General features: G+C 36.4%; 1 protein-coding gene across 3 annotated transcripts in view; it reads left to right on the forward strand.

Moving 5' to 3' along the window:
* Window positions 1-24,327, forward strand: part of LOC105475346 (reelin) — a 510,664-nt gene that overhangs the window by 300,530 nt on the left and 185,807 nt on the right. For all 3 annotated transcript variants that reach the window (XM_011730519.3, XM_011730520.3, XM_011730521.3), the window contains exons 12-16: window positions 11,126-11,277; window positions 18,418-18,530; window positions 19,864-20,072; window positions 20,842-20,970; window positions 22,286-22,395. In XM_011730519.3, the coding sequence (XP_011728821.2) occupies window positions 11,126-11,277; window positions 18,418-18,530; window positions 19,864-20,072; window positions 20,842-20,970; window positions 22,286-22,395 (713 nt within the window). The remainder of the gene's footprint in view (window positions 1-11,125; window positions 11,278-18,417; window positions 18,531-19,863; window positions 20,073-20,841; window positions 20,971-22,285; window positions 22,396-24,327) is intronic.

Raw genomic sequence — 24,327 nt, forward strand, 5'->3', positions numbered from 1 at the left:
TTGGCATCTATTCATTCAGAAATTTTTCCATAATGATACCAAAAAAAAAAACCCACACAACACTAGAATCACACTTTGCGTATATACTTCAACTTGATTTTTCAAAACTTAAACATATTATGAAAGTCCCTTCTAGTCAATAAATATAGATCTTCATTATTTCACAAAGGCCAGTTAATCTAACTGAACCCCCCTGTTGACAGACAAAGAATATTGTAGTAAACATTCTTGTGTGCTTGTTAAAATATTTCTGAAAGGTAAGTTCCTAAAAGGAAAAGGAAAACTGGATAATCAGATGTATATGCACACATATACATACATATGTACATAAATAATTTCAGTTTTGATAGTTATTGCCAAGCTACCCTGCCAAGAATACATATCATTCTTAAAAGTATTGAAGTATGAGCTAGTTAAAATATAATTAATCCTAGTTACAAAGAATTCCAAAACACCTCATAGAGAAGACCATCAGCTTTCCAGCTAAGACACCTCTTTAAATTACTTTTTGCTTACAAAAATATTACTCTTTTAGTGACAGAAAAAACAGAAAGCCTTATTTTAAAAATATAAATTAAATATTTATTGTGATCTTGCTATCTCTAAGGAACAGAGTTGCCTTAAGGCATTTTATTGATCAGAAAACTTTTTCTGTGCTCCAACTTCACCTCATTCTATTTGTAGTAAATAATAGATACCAGTGTATTTATAATAAATAAGGTAAGGGTTTCTTAATTTTAGGATTAATCATAAAAGAATAAATATAAATTGCTGCATTGTAGAGAGCTCTCTCCCTCAGGCAGACATTCCTTCAAATGCACTTCACATAGAACTGCATTTCCTTAGGGAAAGCATAGTTTAAACCACAGAGAAGTAACATACCTTTGGAGGGAAATTGCCATGCCGTCCGAGTTATTGACAAACCTGTGGAGCTCCTCAAATAACCACTACTGGTCTCAAAGATTTGGTTATAATTTTACTTCATGTAATTATTATATTTGGAGAGAGTCAGGGACAATATAATTTTTGTACAATGTAATTTTTGTATATTTGGAGAGAGTCAGGGACAATATAATTTTTACAAGGTCACAACTTTGTGACTTTGTAAATTGGGACTTTGAAGTCTGGGGAGTAAAGACTCTACCTGAAGTCCCCCGGTAGTTGATAGAGCTCTGGGATCTCCTTAAGGATACTTTGCCTCCAACAATGTTTTAGCCAGTGTTCATACAAATTCCTGAAAGAGTGGGTTTGTGCTATAACAGGCTCCTCCTGAATTTTTAATAAATGCAAAGTAGTTATTCAAAGCAACAAGACTTTTGCAAAACATAAATCTTGTAAAAATTCAGTAAAGCAGAATTATCTCTGCCTTTTTCTCTTCAAAGTAGACTGAACTTCCCATTTCACTTGATTATAAATATTTGGATTTCTAAAGGAAGTAACTTCACTTTTGTTATCTTCCAACAGTTAGAGTGGGAGAAATAAAGACTAATTGAGAAAAAAAATGGATATGTAAGATTTAAATAAAGATTGAAAGTTATTATATGTTCTGAATCGTATCACACAACGTTGTGGTAGAAGTGATAATAACTCATTTAAGTTAATCTAGAAAAGTTTTTCATTTACAACAAATAGAAGAAAAAGACTACTAATCTCATTTCTCACTTAAATAGAAGGTTCTTTTAGTCCATAAAAATTCTTTTTCAATTTAATTTTTCACTTTAAAAATACTCTAAAGCAGATAGATGTCAAAAAGGAGTCATCATCTGCATCATTTATAACCTTAACTTGCTTTGTGGATCAGTAGGCTGAGTGGTTTAATTGGGATAAATGGAGCAAGCAAAAGACCAATGAACCAGTGTGAAATTTTCATGTATGCGTCAAAAGAGGCTTCTGGTTAATTTGCAAATGATGCAATACTATTAAGAGCTATTTCAAAAAGTTACTATTCCATTTGCTTGCTCCTTGAATGATTGATGTAATCTGTTAAAATTTTTTAAAAAGAATTTTCTAATATATTTGTCCCAAATCTGTTATAAACTGGGATGGTTCAACATAATCATCCTGGTATACATAATATCCTTTTTACAACTGTAACTATGAAAATCACAGCAAATCAAGAAAGAAAAGATCTAAAGTTTAGAGCTGAACAGGTGGTTGGCCTTAGGCAAGCCCCTTACCCTTGTGTGTCCCAGTTTCTTCCAAATGTAGACCAGTTAATTGTGTGCATAACAAAGGCCAAATTAGACATGGCCAGAAATAAATACTAAAGATAAAATCGGTTTTAAAATATCAAATATTTCAACTTTTTAAATATTAAACACAAGATCAAAATATCAAACTTCTCTCATAAATTATACAAAGTATACAATTATATATATATAATGATATGTGATACATTTTATTTTACTTGAGACAGAATCTCACTCTGTCACCCAGGCTGGAGTGCAGTGGTGCAATCTCAGCTCACTGCAACCTCCACCTCTTGGGTTCAAGCCATCCTCATGCCTCAGCCTCCCCAACAGCTGGGATTATAAGTGTGCGCCACCACGCCCAGCTAATTTTTATATTTTTAGTAGAGACGGGTTTTCGCCATGTTGACCAGACTGAACTTGAACTCCTGGCCTCAAGTGATCCGCCCACCTTGGCCTCCCAAAGTGGTGGGATTATAGGCATGAGCCACCATTCCCAGCCTATAATGTATTTTAAAATAATTCACGCATCTCCTTTGATATCTGTTGCCAAATGTGTGATATTATAGATATATGCTATTTGTTTGGTGTTCCTAAAAATTATTTCCCTGGATAGTCTTTGCTTTGAAAATAGAATTAAGTAATTCTAAAGTAAGTATACATGATAAACTTTGTGCAAGGAATAAATATACATGTTTTCAAAAACTAGAATGATTAAACATTTTACCTAAAATAGCTGTAATTCTGTTTGCATATAATGATTTCCAACAAAGTTTGGCTACTTAATGAAATTTGATGAAACTGCTGTCCATATATTGAGAACTGAGCCTGTGGCTTAAATACATTGCTTAGAGACACTTCGATATATAAGCTTTGGATGAAGAAATTATGGCTAATAAATATTATATTTATTTTCCTGATAAGAAACATATCTTCATACCTTAGGATAATTATTAATATTCAGTAACTAACAATTGTTTTTGATTTATAAAATTGCTTTTCATATAATAAAGTCACCAAGGATATTTAGAAACAAAAATAGTTAACCAGACTACATTTAAAAATCGATTATTTAACATGTTAAAATAAGTTGAACCTACTCTAAAAGAGAAGCTTGCTGATTTGAAAGATGACATCGTCCTTTAATTTGTTAACACTCCTGATGACATAATTAAGTGAGAGCCTAAAATGAACTAATTAGCTTACCTCTTTTAATTCCCCATCGTTGCTAATAGTAATCAGCCAGCTGAAAATTTGAAACTGAAAATAAGGCTGTCTGAGCTCATGCAATTCCTTTTCCTCTGCAAACCCACAGAAATGTTGGATCAAGTATGATAATTTTCTTCAATATGTAGCCCTAGGATAGGGGAGGAAATGAGCAGATACCTAAAACAAAGGGAAATTAAAAACCTGATTAATAAGCGTTTAGATGAAACTTAAGCAGTTCAGGATGGACTGACATATGTAATCTAAGGCTGAAGATTAGAGTTAAAAATACACAGGATCTTTGGCAGATGACAGATAGAACAGATATTCTTGTATAAATATGGAACCTTGAAGAGTTCCTTCTCCATAAAGACGTAATTAGGATAACAACTTCTCTCATTGATTCAAGAGTGAAAAAACTCCCAGAAGAATGGAAACTCCAAACAAATGTGAAATTCATGTTCATTCCACCCAGGTGGTGGGAAAATTCTAAACTGAGGAATTAATGTAAAAAGAAATTCAGGACCAGGGAACCTCCAGGATGCTCACAAATGCAAATGCAAAACCCCTTTGTAAAAATATTTCTTCTACACAAAGTGTGTAAAATTGATGCTGGAAATAAGTCCACTGAAGATGAGCTCACAATAATTATGATCTATGTGATTTTATGATTCACCAAAAAGGACAGTTATCAGATACAACAAACAGAAGAATAAGTGCATTCCAATTGAGATAACAGAGAGAGATAAATATGATTAAATGATTTAAAAGATTTTTTTTTAATCTAAGTCATTTTGAAAGAAGAGGATACTATGAGAAAAGAATATGTAGATGGTAAAAAGAGTCAAAGAAGTGGGGCACAGTGGCTGACACCTGCAATCCCAGCACTTTGAGAGGCCAACATCGGCAGATTGCTTGAACCCAGGAGTTTGAAACCAGCCTGGCAACATGACAAAACACCATCCCTAAAAGGAAAAATACAAAAATTAACTTGGCATGGTGGCGCCTCCTTGTAGTCTCAGCTACTGTGAGGAGAGCCTGAGGTGGGCGGGTCGCTTGAGCCCGAGACGTTAAGGCCACCATGAGCCATGATTGCACAGCTGTACTCCAGCCTAAACAGCAGAGCAAGACCACTTCTCAACAAAATCAATCAATCAATAAAAATTTAAAAATCAAAGAAAACATTTAAAAATGAAAAATACAGTGATGGAAATTACATATTAACTATGAAGGTAAAAATAGAAGCAACTGAAGAGAGAATTGGTATATTGAAATAGAGACAGATCTGAGAAAAAAAACACATATTGCAATATAAAAAGAAATAAAGATTAATGAGAGAGTGAGAGACATGGAGAATAGAATATGACATTTCAATACAGGTCCCATAGAATTTCCAGAAAGAATATAGAATGAATAGAGGATAGTTAATATTTGAAAAGAGTGGCTTACATTTTTTGAGAGCTGATTAAAGGTTTGGATCCCCAAACTGACAAGGTACACCAAGTTTCCATAGAATAAATAAAGTAAACCTACACCTACATACACTGCAGGAAAATTTTAGAATACCAAACACAAAAATGCAACCAGAGAGAAAGACAGATTATTTACAAAGGAGCAACAATTCAATAGATAGCTGCTTATCAGTAACTAAAGAGACTTCGGATTCTTGTCAAGATCCAAGTAGGGTTTTTAATATAACTCAACAAAGTGATTCTAACATTCATTAGGAAAAGTTAACAAGGACAAGAGTAGGCAAGACAATTATGAAGAAGTGAAAGGTGTGGCTGAGGGACAGAGGGAGCTCAGCTATCAAGAGCTATTTTACATATACAGATAACATATATGTGTACACGTACCATATGTACGATATTTAAATTGGTTTGGACACGGAGATAGACATATAGACTAATGGAGGAAAAGAGAGAGACAAGTTAATTGTAGAAACAGACTCACGTTTATAGGGGATTGTTATGTGACAGAAGTGGCATTACCAATAATTAGGGCCAATGATTAATGGTTCTGGAATAAATGGCTATCTATATAGAAAAAACCATATTGGATCTCAAACTCATTCTTTACCTCAAATCAATTTCAGATTCATTAAAACCACATAAATGTGCAAAGCATAGCTTTAAGGCTTTTAGAAGAAAATATAGACGAATATCTCTCTGATTTCAGGATAAGGGAGAATTGGATAAAAAAGGCACAAAGCATAGAGAAAAGATAGATAAATTCTACTATATTAAAATTAAAACTCATCTATACATCCAACGAAACAAAGTGAAAAAAGTACAATACATATAGCCAAGAAAAGAGTACTACCTGAAATATATAAAGAATTCAAATCATAAAAAAATGAGAGAAAAAAGCGATCCTAATACAAAATGGACATAAATGGGCAACTCAGATAAGAGTAACCCCAACTGGCCAATAAACATGAAAATATATTTAGCCTCACTACTAATCCTGTAAAATTTCATACTCATCTAATAGGCCAGATTTTAAAAACTTGGCAAAACGAAGTGATGGCAAGCTTGTGGGGACACAGGAACCTCGTACCCTCCTGGTGGAAACATAAATTTATCCAACCATTTTGAAGAGCAATAATGAAGTACCACATTGCCCAGCAACTCCACTTCCAGATATATGCTCTGCCAGCCTTTCTTAGCAGAGATTCCTTTGTGCTAACCCCAGAACACAGAAAATGATGCCACTACGTCCTCAATTCTCCTAAAGCAGGTGCACCTGCGATTCTAGACACAAAGGCGAAAAAGCAATTCACTAATATAATGGGTGCCTTGGGGTATTAGGACTCATTTCTCTCACAGACACCAGTTAAGAAGGGCTGATAGGGAAACTCCCACCTGCATATGTAAACACACAAGGACCTTTATATAGCCTTGTTAATAATAACAAAAAAGATAGAAATGACCTAAATGTCTGTCAAAAGTTTATGGTCATTCCCCCAAACACCAGTTTATGACTTCTGTTATAGCCAACATGTATTGCAAGGTTTTTGTTTGTGTAGTTTCAGAGTTCTGTTGAATGTGGTGTTCTGTAAACACCTGTTCCCCTAACCATGGAGCTGTCTTTGACCTTCTACTTTGTTTTCACTTCTCACTGACACAGCTGGGACTTGTGTGGCAACAGATGGGTCCGCCTTGAAAAGGTGAGGGAAGAGGAATCAGACAGACTGGTAGTAAGGGTGGAGAAAGAGTATGAGTAAGGGAAGAGGCAGCTGTGGGCAGAGAGGCCAGATCTCTATATAAGACCATTCATCTAGGCCTGTGAATCTTTAAAAGAGATCTAAACCTGAAAACCTCTCTGAATATTTTGGGCATTTAAAGTGTGTGCCTAGAACCTAGACTAACAGAGAAGCTAAAGACCAGGTGGTCATTGCAGGGCTTGGATCTAGACAGGCAGATGGTGTAGGAAATATCTAAGGGAAAGAGGAGGCTGAACCATCAGAGCTATGATTGTAAGGTGACGCAGTGCCAAAGCCTGGCAGCAATGGTAGCAGTAGGCATTGAGTACAGATACAAGGGGACTTTGAGTGGAAGTGGTGGTCAGACCTGCCTGATGTGTGGTCAGGAGCAGAAGATGGTGCTTTCCAATATGCCAATTGGAAAGGCTGCTTTCCAATTTGTGCCAATTTGTGCCAATTTGTGCTAATGGCATGAATTGTCTCAGAGGATAGGGCAAAGATGTGGCTAGAGACAGCAGAGGAAAGTGAGGACGGGATACAGTCAGGGCACTCTACAAGTTTCATTTATTTTCTGAAGATGGAATCCCTTAATCCCGCCATCACTCAACAAGAATTATTGAGACTCTGCTGGGTGTTGAACACTGAGCTAGGGTCTAAGGACACAAAAATAAGATGCAGATCCTGTCTTAAGAGCTGACATATCAGGGATAAAGAAAGGCAAGTAAAGAAACGATGGCAGTGTACTGTGAGAAATGAGATCACAAAGGAAGAATCTAACTGAGTCTGAGATGGAGTGGTGGGGCTGGGTAGGAGGAGCCAGGAAGTTTGGGAAAGACTGTTCAGAAAGGTGTTTGATATTTCAAGGACATCTTGAAGAATGACCCTGAGTTTGTTTGATAGACAATGAGATAAGGTTCAGAGGGCTGACAGAGAATGTTTTAGTGACTTTGAATTCACATTGTATGGCAAAAGAGTTTGGGTACAAGGCAGAAGAGACATGGTACAAGGCAAGAGATTGGGCTAGAAATGTGTTCTTGGACCAGGCCAAGAAGGACTGCATATTCTGCATTAAGGAACTTGGAATTTGTCCAGATAGCAATGGGGAAGCCCCTGAAAGACTTTAAACAAAGGAGAGATGTAATCATATATGCAGTTTAGAAATATCACTGAGTGTCTACTAAATAGAGTCTGAACTCCCCTCTTTCCAAACTCTCCATGGATTCTTTCCACTGTACTATTCAAATGTATTTTTTCCTCTTCCGCAACACACATCTTCCACCAAGGTCTATTGATGTCTGCACTGTTAATAGTGTCAAGGTCATTCCCATTTCTTTCTTTTTTTTTTTTTTTTTTTTTTTTTTTGAGACAAGAGTCTCACTCTGTCACCCAGGCTGGAGTGCCGTGGTGCGATATGGGCTCAATGCAACCTTTGCCTCCTGGGTTCACGCCATTCTGCAGCCTCAGCCTCCTGAGTAGCTGGGACTAGAGGCACGCACCACCACACCCAGCTAATTTTTTTGTATTTTTAGTAGAGATGGGGTTTCACCGTGTTAGCCAGGATGGTCTCGATCTCCTGACTTCGTGATCTGCCTGCCTCAGCTTCCCAAAGTGCTGGGATTATAGGCGTGAGCCACCGTGCCTGCTGGTCATTCCCATTTCTTAGCCTGTACTCATATGATTTCATCAACACGTTATGCGACTGTGGTAAGAGCATAGGCTCTGGAGTCAGACTGCATGGATTTGAATACTGTCCTCTTCCTTTGCTAGTCATTCTTAACCTCTCTTCATCTCAGTTTCTTCATCTAAAATTGGGGTAGTAATGGTGACTATCTCATAGGGTCACTGTGAGAATTGAATGACTTCAATGTGTAAAGGACCTAGAAAAGGATCTGGCCAGGTAGTTGACACTCAGTAAAAGCCAGCTATTTTTATTCTCTTCTACGTATCCAATTACCTATTTGATGAGACCCAGTTTAAATCCCATCTCCTTTTTGAAAACTTGCTAGACTTTTGCCAATTCTTTTCATTCTATTGTATTCAGTTAGGAAAAGAAGAAGTCAAATTGTCCCTGTTTGCAGATGACATGATTGTATATTTAGAAAACCCCATTGTCTCAGCCCAAAATCTCCTTAAGCTGATAAGCAATTTCAGCAAAGTCTCAGGATACAAAATTAATGTGCAAAAATCACAAGCATTCTTATACACCAGTAACAGACAAACAGAGAGCCAAATCAGGAATGAACTTCCATTCACAATTGCTTCAAAGAGAATAAAATACCTAGGAATCCAACTTACAAGGGATGTAAAGGACCTCTTCAAGGAGAACTACAAACCACTGCTCAGTGAAATCAAAGAGGACACAAACAAATGGAAGAACATACCATGCTCATGGATAGGAAGAATCAATATCGTGAAAATGGCCATACTGCCCAAGGTTATTTATAGATTCAATGCCATCCCCATCAAGCTACCAACGAGTTTCTTCACAGAATTGGAAAAAACTGCTTTAAAGTTCATATGGAACCAAAAAAGAGCCCGCATCTCCAAGACAATCCTAAGTCAAAAGAACAAAGCTGGAGGCATCACGCTACCTGACTTCAAACTATACTACAAAGCTACAGTAACCAAAACAGCATGGTACTGGTACCAAAACAGAGATATAGACCAATGGAACAGAACAGAGTCCTCAGAAATAATACCACACATCTACAGCCATCTGATCTTTGACAAACCTGAGAGAAACAAGAAATGGGGAAAGGATTCCCTATTTAATAAATGGTGCTGGGAAAATTGGCTAGCCGTAAGTAGAAAGCTGAAACTGGATCCTTTCCTTACTCCTTATACGAAAATTAATTCAAGATGGATTAGAGACTTAAATGTTAGACCTAATACCATAAAAATCCTAGAGGAAAACCTAGGTAGTACCATTCAGGACATAGGCATGGGCAAAGACTTCATGTCTAAAACACCAAAAGCAACGGCAGCAAAAGCCAAAATTGACAAATGGGATCTCATTAAACTAAAGAGCTTCTGCACAGCAAAAGAAACTACCATCAGAGTGAACAGGCAACCTACAGAATGGGAGAAAATTTTTGCAATCTACTCATCTGACAAAGGGCTAATATCCAGAACCTACAAAGAACTCAAACAAATTTACAAGAAAAAAACAAACGACCCCATCAAAAAGTGGGCAAAAGATATGAACAGAGATTTCTCAAAAGAAGACATTCATACAGCCAACAGACACATGAAAAAATGCTCATCATCACTGGCCATCAGAGAAATGCAAATCAAAACCACAATGAGATACCATCTCACACCAGTTAGAATGGCGATCATTAAAAAGTCAGGAAACAACAGGTGCTGGAGAGGATGTGGAGAAATAGGAACACTTTTACACTGTTGGTGGGATTGTAAACTAGTTCAACCATTATGGAAAACAGTATGGCGATTCCTCAAGGATCTAGAACTAGATGTACCATATGACCCAGCCATCCCATTACTGGGTATATACCCAAAGGATTATAAATTATGCTGCTATAAAGACACATGCACACGTATGTTTATTGCGGCACTATTCACAATAGCAAAGACTTGAAATCAACCCAAATGTCCATCAGTGACAGATTGGATTAAGAAAATGTGGCACATATACACCATGGAATACTATGCAGCCATAAAAAAGGATGAGTTTGTGTCCTTTGTAGGGACATGGATGCAGCTGGAAACCATCATTCTTAGCAAACTATCACAAGAACAGAAAACCAAACACCGCATGTTCTCACTCATAGGTGGGAACTGAACAATGAGATCACTCGGACTCAGGAAGGGGAACATCACACACCGGGGCCTATCATGGGGAGGGGGGAGGGGGGAGGGGGGAGGGGGGAGGGATTCCATTGGGAGTTATACCTGATGTAAATGACGAGTTGATGGGTGCAGCACACCAACAAGGCACAAGTATACATATGTAACAAACCTGCACGTTATGCACATGTACCCTACAACTTAAAGTATAATAATAATAATAAAAATAAATAAATAAATAAATAAATAAATAAATAAATAAAAAAAGAAAAGATAGACTTTTCATTCTATTGCTATTTTCAATATGTAAAACATCATGTAAGTATTTATATTATGAGTCTGTCTTTTAGACTTCACTGTTTCCTTAGTTCATTGATTTCCCAACTCAACTATAAGTACTTTAAGAATAAAAAGTGTATCAGTCTGGAGCATGGCTCTGATCACAAGTAGACACACCATATACAATATTGATTAAATTCATCCCTCTACAGGTAAACTATAACTGTGAATGTAATGTGTTTAAAGGTTATTCACTACCTAAAATTTGTGTTTAAAATTTATTCATTACCTAAATAAAGTGCCATATCTTTATTTCAGAATTATTCATTACGAAGTAAGTGTCCCTCACTAAAAACAAAATGTTATGCTTTATAAATATTTGACTTAATATAATATTCTAACTCTAACTCTTAAATCCTTTTTTTTTTTTTTTTTTCAGATGGGATGTCTTGGGAGCTGTCATTGGTACGGAATGTGGAACAATAGAATCAGGCTTATCAATGGTCTTCCTCAAAGATGGAGAGAGGAAATTATGCACTCCATATATGGATACTACCGGTTACGGGAACCTGAGGTTTTACTTTGTGATGGGTAGGTACATTTTGCACAAACTTTGTTCACCCTGGGGTAGATCCTAGGCCAGCACCTATTCCTGAGGAAGTAAGGTTGTTTGTTGTCAACTACATAAAATGAACATTCATGAAATATGAGCTCTGCAGACAGAGCAGAAGCCCGTGGTACTCACCCGTGTATCCGGCTAGCCCCACTGGAGCCAGCCTATAGAGAGTCGTGGCTTGCCATGGTGAGGCCTGAAGAAAAAATGCTGTAATACCTTCCTTCTACCTCTCCCTCCATGGTTATAGCTGAAAAGACAATGAGAGAAAAGCTAAAACAAAGCAATTTCTTTTTCCTAGCTTCCCCCCAAAAATAGTCATCAAGGTGAGCCTTTGTTTTCATGAATATCTCATCATTGTATAACTCTTTTGTAATAGGAAGCTGAGAAATTTAGGTTAATACTTCAGTAATACTCTCTATTCTCTAATAAGTTTGCAAACACATTAAGAAAAAAAATGTGTTCATAAGTTATACTTTTCTTCAAAGTATTGTAGAGCAAATATAGTTGGAAAATTACCCAAAAAGGAGTTAGAAGGTTGAACTTCTGTGACCTCCAAAGTTAATCCTTTTAGTCAACAAGAGCCACAGTTACATATTCTCTCACTGATGTCATTCCAGAAATGTGAGTAGATGTCACATGCCTTCTTTGTTGAGTGACTGGAAAAGCACAGGCAACATCTGGAAGTGAAACAGGAAATAAACACTGTCTACCTTTGAACTTACTAGCGAAGATGTCAGTTCATCAGGACAAACAGATCTCCTGAGTCTCACTTCAGCAGTGGCGATTTATTTCTCTCGTATTCCTCACTTCACCTTTTTGATAATCATACAGCTCAGGGTTGCATGGGAAACCTCAGATTGTATCCTGCTCTCAAGTATATTACCTATGTGATGCTAACTCATTTTCCTTAATGATCTGTTTGATAACAGAGAAATTGTGCATATAAAATAAAGTAATGTAATCTCACGTTTAAGGATAACCTCACCTTCTCTCTGAACTGGTTTGTATATTTAAAGGCCCAGAGCTCATTTTCTTTACATAATTAGAGTTCAAACTGGCTCTCATTTTATCAAAAGGGATTCCTGGACAACCTTAAGCCCTCCTCCAAAAAAGTTGTAATAAACATTTAGTATGCCAGCGTAATTTAAGTTTTTTCCCTCTTGCCCATTTTTGACACGATATATTTCATACTGTATTTTGATTTTGTTATAATAAATTAGCCATATTTGGTGATTTATATGAGACTAACTCATCATTATATAAGTTCCTTTATATAATTGTCATATTTATATAAGAGATTAAGTAATCTTCAATTTTTCCTGGAACAAAGCGTATTATTAATCAAGGAATTAAAACAATATTGACTATGATAGGGAATTGATTTGAATGAGCCCAAAGAAGTACATTATCCCCAGTAAAAGCCTCTTCATTCAATTAAAACAGTAAGGAATGCCTATTGAATATAGAGCCTTGAGCTAGGATATATGGAGAATACAAATAGGGAGAATAATGTCACCTAAATCACAGAGTTGCTGGTCAAATGAGTTAATGTATGAAAAGCACTCAAAACCGTGCCAAATAAATATTTAGACTCAGTATATTTCTGTTGTTATTGATATAAAAATTAATCAGAGTTCCCACCCACAAGTACCATGTGACTACAAGGTAGAATGCAGTGTGCTGTAATGGAATGAAATGCTATGGGAGTATAACAGAAGCTGTTATTGCAGTGGAGGGATTAGGGTAAAGCTTCATGAAGGAGATGGCATTTGAACTCACCCCTGAAGGATGGGCATGATTTAAATTTAAGGAGAGAATTCCAAGCTAAGCCATTATGAAAAAAAGTCACAAGAATAAAGGTATGTGATATGTTTGGGGCTGGGTTATTTTCCCAGTATAGATAAGTGGAAGCATGTAAGTTGGAACTAGAAAAGCAAATTGGAGCCAGAGTAGTGATTTTCTTTAATTCCTACTAAGGAGTTTGGATTTTCTTTCTCTAGGTAGTATGGAGCTATCAGAAAATTCCTGTTAGTTCAGTATTACATGATCACCTGTGTTTTAGAAAGGTAATTCTAGCCCAAATATGATGAAAGATTGAAATAATTGGAAATTAAAGGGCAAGAGATCAGTTAGGGTAGGGTTGCTAGATTTAGAAAAGAAATATGTGTATAAGAGAGTAAGTGTGGAATAGAATATTTTGATGTTACTTATGTTAAGATCAAGTTTCTGGAATGCCATATGAAGGGAGAAATTCTATTCAGGATATGAATCAGATTTGAAAATCATGCATATGCAGGTGATAACTGGAGCCACTAGAACTGCTGTGTTCTCCCAGGCAGAAGGTATATGACAAACAATTCTTAGGGAGAACCCTCATCTCTAGGTATAGGTAGAGGGGGAAATAGTAAAGCAGACTGAGAAAGAACATAAACAGAGGTGGGCAGAAGGTGTTATTGGAGCCTAAAGGAGGAAGGAAGAAAGTGGTTCAGGGTGGGATGGCAGGGAGATAATCAGCAGTATAAAGAATGCCACAGAGAGAGAGATCAACCAGCATAAAGACTGAGAAGCCACCAGTGACTTTGGAGAGAGTTTTCCCAATGATGTGGTGCCTGGAAAGCCAAATACATGGAGTTAAAAATAAAAATATGTCCCTGAAAGAGGAGGACTGCCACTTCAAGAGTTTTATCAGTAGAGAGAAGAAAATAAATGGTGGCTGGATCTTGAAGAAACCGCAGCACCCGGGAAAGGTGTTTTTAGGATAGAACAGATGGATAGGATAGGGTAGGGTGGCATAGGGTAGAGTAAGGATAGGGTAGGTTATGGTAGGATGGGATATGGTAGGATAGATAGGATAGAACTGGACCTATAGAAAAGACTAAAATTTTGTTGGTTGATGGGAAATAAAGACATATGGAAAGAGATTTAGGATGAGATAGTTATAAGTAGCCCCTCACTAAATACAGTACCTTAGGAAAATCAGACTGATTGTTAATCTGGACTCGATCACACTCTCTCCCTCTCAGGCCCTGACTGTATGTTCTGCCCTTGGTTCATATCAGTCTGCTGTGAGCACATTTCTGGAAAATTTGCTCGACTTTCCAAGTTCAGTTCAAGATCTATTTCCTTTATTCATATATTCACGTATGTAACACCAATTCATTGAGGACAAGTATAGGGCACTGTTCTTAGAACCAAAGTGCAGTGAATTAGACAAAAAATAACCTAACAGACATCAACTCATTCATGTATTTGTTTATGGTTCCTCCAACAAATATTTAGTAGGCATCTGCTATATGCTCAGCTCTTTTAGCTTACATTGTACCCTTTTCTCTGTATTTTTACTGCAATTAGGGCAGCACAACACAGTTTACTGCCAATTATTATTCTTTAAAAATGACTGAAAACAATATTTAAAATATTTTAAACCTGACTGCCCCATTCATTTTTATTGAAATCTTCCTGCACCTTAATTTCTGTACAAGATGGCTCTGAGTCACACCTTTCCACAAGGTGCCAAAGGCTATGAAGCTGAAGAAGAATCCTTATCTCCCTGTCGAAGCTGCTGTCATTGACACTTCACAGAACTATAAATTGCTCCCGGAAGAATCTTTCAGATAAAATGTGTCATCATTTTCAAGTCTTGGCTCCTTTAGGACTTTTTTCTTCTGCCGTTCTGGGCTGGGTGTGGCTCTCACGTGCGTTTCAGTTATCTCTGAAGGGCAGATGCAGTTCATGAACTGTTCTTAAGAGAACAGAGAGAAGTTACAGAAAACGGGTTAATGAAATTAGAGAACACTGATAGTTCAGTACCTGCGTCATTAGATATGGTGCACTAAACCCACACTGCCTGTGATTATTCACCATTTTTGTCCTTTTTTGGTAAATCCTTAATATATAATTATAAATATCCTATTTTATTTATATATATATGTATATAGCCTCAATTTAAAAGTTTTCCTTTCTAATATGAATTTCATTTTCATGCGGATCTTTTCTCCAGAGACCATCAATTAGAACGGCTTTAGTAGCTGTATTTATCATGACACTGAAGTATGTAAGGAAATGCTTGAATATATGATATAAATGTCAAAATCATAAGATTTTTCTCTACGGGTTGTTGAACAGTAAACATTATTAGGATGAGATATACATTGTCACCATACCTGACTTCTCCATTCTCAGTTCAAATTACCTAATCCAGTAAATATTTATTATATGCCAAATTACATGTGCCTAACATATGTAGCATGCCAGACTTCAATGCTTTGCAAAAACCATCCTCCAAGACTTACCTATTGAGTGGTAGTAAAGGTTTGAAGTCAAACAGAATAACATTAAAGACATGCTTTACTTTGGGACTATAGGCACATTATATAACATTTCTTGGCCTCCATTTCACTATCAGCAAAGTGAATCTGTATTAATTCTTACCTGAAAATGTTGTTAGGGGATGAAAAGAGATAATGGTTGTACTTGATTTTACATGGTGCATGGTTCTTAGTAAGTACCTAATGAAAAGTAGACATTTTCACCCTTACGTTATCATTAATAATACTCAAGGAGTCTGGCTCCAAAAGAAACCCTGATCCAGACGGTACCAACCACCATTTGCAACATCACTTGTTGTCAAAACAAAAACCCACAGATTTCCTTGGGAATAAACAAAATTATTGGGCAGTTTTCTCACAAATGACTCAAATATAAAATCAGTGTGTCGTGAGCTGGAAAATTCGATCTACCTGTAAAACCTTTCAGATCAAATAGAGAGGTCAGTTTCCCATGGCTTCATCCTGTAACTCACTGCTATCCCATAAACTGAGCTGTTCTAGGAACACACCAATGGGGTGAGAATGTGTACTAAACTCTCTCCTTCCCTGGCTCAGCTAGAAACAGGCTTACCCCCAGATTCCCACAGCCCTCTCCAGTTTGTCTTAAAGGGCTTCGTTTTCAGTCAGACACTAGCTTTTCTGCCATCAAGCCAGCTTCCTGGGTTGCTTCCAACTCATGTATACTTAGATACGCCAAATAATTTTAGAATTCACCTAGAAGAATTTAGTTAAAAATATTTGTACAACGTAATTCCAATAGTGTATTTTCAAAGTCAAATATAAATCATCTGTTATTTAAATTATTAATTTAGATCATCAAAAGTTGTTGCATTCTGGAAGATGAAATAAGATGTATCATATAAAGAAGACACCTGGCCAATCAGAATGGGCCTCATAGGTGACCTTAATGAGGTTACTGCAGTCAATTGTACAGATCTCAGGTTTATAGATTCAGAAAATGAGTTTTCTTAATTACCCCAGAGTTGACATACTGGAGACCAACTCATGCTCTAAGCTCAGAGGAGACTTATGAACAAATCATAATTCTCATCAATAGACTATGGAAATTTAACTGCTAAGCATGAGGGAATAATCAATGTTTATGGAATCAAAAAAGATATATATCACCCAGTAATTTTAATGGCAGCAGTTCCAGAGCTATGATAGCCTGATGCATCCTGTTCCACTGTGGGGGACATTTTGCAAATGAATCCCCAAGATTTGCCTTGGTCATTAAGGACTTCTCTATTCCTACCCAGTGTATGGACATTCTATGAAAGTCTTGCCCTTTGATATCTGATTTTGTCTAATATTCCTTCTATTGTTAATGAAGTTTCTTGTACTAATTCAGTTCTAGCTTTCCCGCTTAATATCACATATCAGTCATTTCTCCCCAGGATCAGACCCAGTTACTTAGGTTGAGTTTGACCCAGACATTTACAAACAATTGACACTTTCTTCTTAGTTTATTTAATATCAGATGCTGAGTCTCAGCCATTATTTGTGTATTTTACTAAATTAACTCTCAGAGGGTAGTTTTATTCTAGAATGCTGATGTTGTTTTACTGTCGTCAGAGAGTATTAGCAACAGCAGTTGCCTGTAGATAAAAATTAACATTGATGGTAGTTGATTTAGGAACTGAAAAAATTTTTTAGAAAGATAATAATAAAAGAAAAAGAAGTTAGTGTTATAAATGTGGAGACTTAAGGATAGAATATTTGCCAGGAAATACATGTACATCCCCATTGTCCTGCTGTTTTGGTTGGTACGATCACGAAGGCTAATGGTGGATTAAGAGAGGCTTCTAGTTAGACATGTCATCCTTTAATATTCAGGTCGTACAGACAGTTGATAGAAGCAAGCAGTAGCAAGAATTATTGACTGGGGCTGAGTGTGGTGGCTCATGCCTACAATCTCAATGCTTTAAAAGACAAAGGTAGGAGGATTGCTTGAGTCCAGGAGTTCAAGGCTAGCCTGTGTAACATAGGGAGACTCCGTCTCTACAAAATAAAATATTTTAAAAAGAATTATTAATGGAATGCAGTCATGAAAATAATGGGTTCAAAGACATACATGTACCCCTGGCTCTTCCAGTAGTTAGTTATATGATCTTAGCTTCAAGTACCTGCTCTGTCATTCAGTGCCATTATCAGGATGATCGTAGTTGCTCTTCAGCTTCAATGGCATATTGTTTTTCGTGACTATAGAGTAATAGAGAACAAAACACTCTATGTACCTTCTAACAATCAAATGAGATACCAAATATAAAAATGAAAAATGTAAAACAAATTGCATTTAAAATACAAATAATATGCTAAAATATTAAAGATACTATGTGCAACAGTTTAACTAACACTACTTCAGAATTCCTTGATGCAAGAAGTCATAACCCTTGTTTTAAAACCATAGCCAATAGGTTCTGAACTTTGGTCATAAAAACCTCAAATTAAAGAAATAACAGTTTATTAAAAAGCAGAGCACGTCTTTTTAATGTGGGTTAGAACATGAACATGTAGTTGCTGCTCAAAGTAGACAATTATTTGAGTAATCCCATGAAGCAAATAGCTACTTTGGCCTTCACAAATGTCAACTCTTTGATCTTTAGCATGGCCTACTTGAACTATCGTTATAATTTATTTCCTTGAGTCTGTTTACCTTTGTTTAGGGTTATTCTTAAGTGACAACTGGGTACTATAATGATTTTTTATTCGGAAATTTATCACTATATTTGATATGTTTATGGATGCTAGTTGGTACTAGCAACTTAAAATTTTTGTTTTGTGCAGGAGGAATTTGTGACCCTGGAAATTCTCATGAAAATGACATTATCCTGTATGCAAAAATTGAAGGAAGAAAAGAGCACATAGCACTGGATACCCTTTCCTATTCCTCATATAAGGTACACATGCCAGTCTGTGTGGCAAATAGACCACCTCAGACCACCCTGGACAAGCCCAGGTCAAAACTACAAAGACTACTCCAGACAGAAGATACATCCCTGTTCTGGCAGGCCAGAGGTCGCCAGATTTCTTTAAAAGTGAAATGGACATTTTATCATTCATGTTTTTTCCTGATACAAATGAAAAATGAGTTATCAGGAAGGAAGACTGAATTACAGTACATCAGAGACAGTAAGGCAGAACCCGATAATCTGACAGTTATTCTTGTCCCCAAGAAAGCCCTAAATGTAGCTCTAATTATGCCCCCTCACACACTTGCTGTCAGTCATAATGAGTATTTGTCCAGCATTTTGAGATCTCCTAGGTAGAAGACACTGTAGAAGCACAGGTTATTATTATCTTTGCTTTTTTCTTTGCTAATTAGAGTTACCGATTTGAGGTTGGCCTTTTTTCTTTACCCTTTGGATATAGAACAGGTGTTAGCTCTGGTTATTTGCAAACATCTTCAAAATTATGTGAGATACTCATCATAAGTTGTAAAATTATTTTTTGTAAAAGTAGATTTGTTTGTGCCTAAGCCACACCCACATACTCATTATTCGTTAGCCTTTTCTTCACACTGATGGTACCCTAAGTAGTTTTAAAAGCTTAAACACAGCTAACATCTAGCATCTCAGGGTTTAAGTTAGAAAGACAAAACAAACATCAAGGTTAAAATGGGAAACAACCAGAGTGAATATCCAGCACATTCCATGTGCAAGGGTAACCCAAGTTATACCATTTGGGATTTCATAAAGGACTATGTTTCCAGCAGTGGCAAGGTAGAACTACACCTGCCCTGGTCATCTTCATGCCTCATATCAAGTCAGCTTTGTGAGTTATAATGCATTGACTCATTGGCTCTTTTGTCCTATTTTCACAATACTAATTTGGAAAGCCCTTAATATGATACCAATCCACTTTCAAAGAGGACTGATGATAAAGTATAAATGTCAAGTTGCCTTTGTCTTGTGCTAATTAAATAAAATGGATACACATGCTTAGATAACTCTTAAAGCCCTTATATCAGTTTATCTTCAGGCAGGGAGAGCCTAATCAAACACACACAGAGGCCACCACCTCGTGCACAGGAGGAATTCTGAGTCACTAAATTGAATGCTCCTTGAGGATAGCGTCTTCTTCATGAAATAACAAATGCAACACAAAGGACATTTCCTGGTGCTTAATAAATGGCAGTTACATACATGGTGTTTACTAGGCCAAATCTAGGAGAATTTACATGGATTAACATAGAAAGGATTATGAGTGATTCTGGTCTCCTTTGTTGGAAAGGTTCCATCTTTGGTTTCTGTGGTCATCAATCCTGAACTTCAGACTCCTGCTACCAAATTTTGTCTCAGGCAAAAGAATCATCAAGGACATAATAGGAATGTCTGGGCTGTAGACTTTTTCCATGTCTTGCCTGTTCTCCCTTCTACAATGTCTCACATGATACAGTTTTCCATCAATCTGGGATGTGGAACACATCAGCCTGGTAACAGGTAGGAAGCCCTTTTTTGTAAGTGTACAAAACTAAAAATGAGCTTGCAGGTTTGACTATTAAATAAGAGGTAGTTTCTAAGTAGAGTTTTAACTGGATTTTAAGTAAAATACTCATTGATGAAATAACACACTTTTCCCAAAAGAAAAGTTCTTCAATTAATATGAGAGGTATGATTGGATAGATTTCAAGTAGGAATGGCTTCATTCTAAGAGCTTGATCTTAGGTGTCAGAGGTGTTTGCATGTGCTGTGGCAACCATCCATTACAACAGATTGCTAAGACAGAAAAAAAAAAAAAAAGCTTGACCTCCTGTCAGCTGGTGACCCCCTAATAATAAGCATGGAAATCAATTAGCACTTTAAGAACTACGACTTCTCAGTTTCACTTGCCCAAGTGTTGCTCGTATTTTTTCTAGGAATTTTGTCGGTGTCACATTCACAGGATGAAGTGACAGTGTGAGACATGGTAATTGCCTTGCCACCTATCAAACTCAGGAGCATAAACTCGAGTTACCATTTGTTGTCTTTAAAACATAGTTTGTTTATAGCAGTAATTTAACTAATTGCCCTTTGAAAGCTGGTCAGACTTTAGTGAAAGACAAAACAATCATTTAGGGAACAGCATCTTTAAAAATTTTTACGCTGTTTTTACAGATGTTTAACGTACTTAACCAGAGTTGAAAATTTCTTTTTTTTTTTTTTTTTTTTTTTTTTTTTTGTTATTTTACCCTTCCCTATCTTCTGTGTGTGCTTGTTCTGGTTTTATTAGTGTCAGCTTGGAGTTTTCTACCAACCATGGACGTTCCTGGTCCCTCCTTCACACTGAATGCTTGCCTGAGATCTGTGCTGGACCCCACCTCCCCCACAGCACTGTCTACTCCTCTGAAAACTACAGTGGGTGAGTACATTCTCTCTGAGATATTGAAATACTTGAATCCATGTTGCAGAATAAAAATCAATGAGTAATCCTGAAATTAGCATTTTTGTCATAATAGGTAAGAAACCTAACCTCTTTAAAAGTGGTCTTGTAAAAAAAAAAAAAAGAAGAAAGAAAGATAGTATATTTGGTAAATTGGATGCAAGATTAAAATTACAATTTGTGAGGCCATTCATTCTTTATGTACTTGACTTATATTTTGAATTGCATGAACTTAAATTCTATATGGCAGTTCTGTGGTTATTGCCAAAAGATTTATTGCCACAGTACTTTTAGAGAGATGCAGCATAGAAAAAATGGAAGAAAGTTAAGTTTTGAAATTGGACCTGGATTCCATTCTGTGTAACCATATTTACTGTCCCTGACTTTCCACTTTTTTCTGCATAATTAAGGATATAATATACCTCATTGGGGGCTATTAAGAGAATTAAAGATGATTATATAAAATACTTGCCACATGACAGAATAAGCATTATGAGAATAGTAAAAATATTTGCAAGAATGGCAAAATTAAGGTGGGAATTATTTTCTTTGTTATCCCCTTTTAAATGTGTGTAGGGCTAGGGGAGAGCAAAAAATAAAAGTAATTGATGCTAAGTAGCAGTACATCTCTGCACAGATGTCTAGCATAAGGTAATATCTAAGGTCTGAGTATTGATGGAAAATTTTCTTAAAAGAATGTATAAAAACTAAATATTGCTCACTATTAAGAACAAACTGACTAGGTACAATGACTAACACCTGTAATCCCAGCACTTTAGGAGACAAAGGTAAGGGGATTTCTTGAGGTCAGAAGTTTGAGACCAGTGTGGGCAACATAGTGTGAGACCCTGTCTCTACAGAAATAAAAATTTAAAAATTAAAAATTAGCTGGGTGTGGTAGTATGCTTCTGTAGTCCTACCTACTCAGGAGGCTGAGGCAGGAGCATAGCTTGAGCCCAGGATTTTGAGGCTACAGTGAGCTATGATTGTGCCACTGCACTCCAGCCTGGACAACAGAGCAAGACCCCATCTCTAACAATAAATTAAAACTTAAAAAACTTTTTAAATAATATAAAATAACAAATCCATTACTCTGGCATGCTGTGGATGTTTTTACAAGTTGTATATCTGTTTTAAAGATATAAACAAATTCCACAAGTGAATTTAAAGAGTTTATTGGTAAACTTTAGTGCTTTTGTAAACACACAGAAACTAGAGCATGAAAAGCATGTAAAATACATTCAAAAGATATGAACATAGTTGTGAAGATGGTTCTGTGCTAAATTTCTTGCAGGTGGAACCGAATAACAATTCCCCTTCCTAATGCAGCACTAACCCGGAACACCAGGATTCGCTGGAGACAAACAGGACCAATCCTTGGAAACATGTGGGCAATTGATAATGGTTAGTGTTTATGCCTGTCATAATCACATGCCATTGATGTAGAGTCTTCCTGTGCTTTTGTTTGTCAGCACAGACTTAATCACATTTCTAAGTCATGGTCTTGCAATTCATTAAACACCCTTTCTTCCATTTCTCCTTTGCATTCTGTTAGAAGCCCAGGGATGTGCAATCAGGAAAAAAAAAAAAAAAAGGCCAATGGAGTCAGCAGTATTAGATGCTAGAATGTTTCAACATACATAAATAAAAAATGCATAAAACCTTGAAACTGAAATTCACAGTTGATGACAAGGGATATCCTAACATTTTCTTTGAATGTTGTATGCAAAATTAACATAAATACCATACTGCATGTATTAAAATAAGACCCATTCTTCTCTTAGTAACTACCACAACATCTGGAATGCTTTTCTTTTACATGCAGACAACACACAGAAGGAAACATCATCTCTAAAAAAACTAGTGAAACTTTTACCTCCTTTTCAGAAAATAGTATAGAAAGAAAACTTGGATATATACCTTTTTTAAATCTTTTATCTTTCTTTCATTTTCAAGTGAATTTTTGGAATTTTGCATCATTTTAAAGCTGATACCACTTATGACAATGACAGAAGATATTTTAAGCTCTCGGGTTGCATGTCTGTACATTTCTTATACTTGTTATTAGTCACCAACTCTTTGGTTTTTGTCTTTCTTTTTATGGATTCAGTGGATACAAATGTAGTTTTGTATATGAGTATATTGCATAGTGGTGAAGTCTGGACTTTTAGTGTAACTATCACCCAAATAGAATACAAGGTAATTTCTCATCCCTCGCCCCCCTTCCGCCCTCCCACCTTTCTGAGTCTCCAGTGCCTATTATTCTACTGTCTATGTCCATGTGTACACGTTATTTAGCTCCCACTTAAAAGTGAGAGCATGTGGTCTACAGCTTTCTAAGTAATATCACTTAGGATAATGGCCTCTGATTCCAGCTATGTTGCAGCAAAAGACACGATTTCATTCTTTTTCATGGCTGAGTAGTATTCCATGGTGTGTTTGTGTGTGTGACATATTCTTTGGTCACCCATTAATGGACATTTGCATGGATTCCATGACTTTGCTATTATGAACAGCACTGCAATAAACATACAAGTGCAGATTTCCTTTTAATATATTGATTTCTTTTTGTTTGGATAGATACTCAGTAGTGAGGTTGCTGGATCAAATGGTAGTTCTAGTTTTCATTCTTTGAGAGATCTCTATTCTGTTTTCCAAAGGTTTTCCTAATTTAAATTCCCACCAACAGTGTATAAGAGTTTCCTTTTCCCTCACATCCTCACCAGTATCTGTTATTTTTTTACTTTTTAAGGATACCCATTCTGATTGGTGTAAGATGGTATCTCATTGTGGTTTTAATGTGTGTTTTTCTGATAATTAGTGATGTTTAGCATTTCTATATGCCTGTTGGCCATTTGTATGTCTTCTTTTGTAAACTGTTTGCTCATGTCCTTTGCCAACTTTTTAATGGAACTATATGTTTTTTCTTGTCGAGGTGTTTGAGTTCACTGTTAATTCTGGATATTAGTCCCTTCTCAGATGCATAGTTTGCAGATATTTTCTCCCAATCTGTAAGTTGTCAGTTCACTCTGTTCATTATTTCTTTTACTGTGCAGAAACTTTGGGCTTAATTAAAGCCCATTTGTCTTTTTGTTTTTGTTGTCTGTGCTAAGGTATTAGTCATTAATTCTTTGCCTAGGCCAGTGTTCAGAAGAGTTTTTCCTAGATTTTCTATATTAATCCATTCTTGCATTGCTATAAAGAACTACCTGAGATTGGGTCATTTATAAAGAAAAGCGGTTTAGTTGTCTCACAGTTACATGGGCTGTACAGGAAGCATGGCTAGGAGATCTCAGGAAACTTAACAATCATGGCAGAAGGCCAAAGGGAAGCAGG

The sequence above is a fragment of the Macaca nemestrina genome, chromosome 4 (genome assembly GCF_043159975.1).
Source record: "Macaca nemestrina isolate mMacNem1 chromosome 4, mMacNem.hap1, whole genome shotgun sequence".
Lineage (NCBI taxonomy): Eukaryota > Metazoa > Chordata > Mammalia > Primates > Cercopithecidae > Macaca > Macaca nemestrina.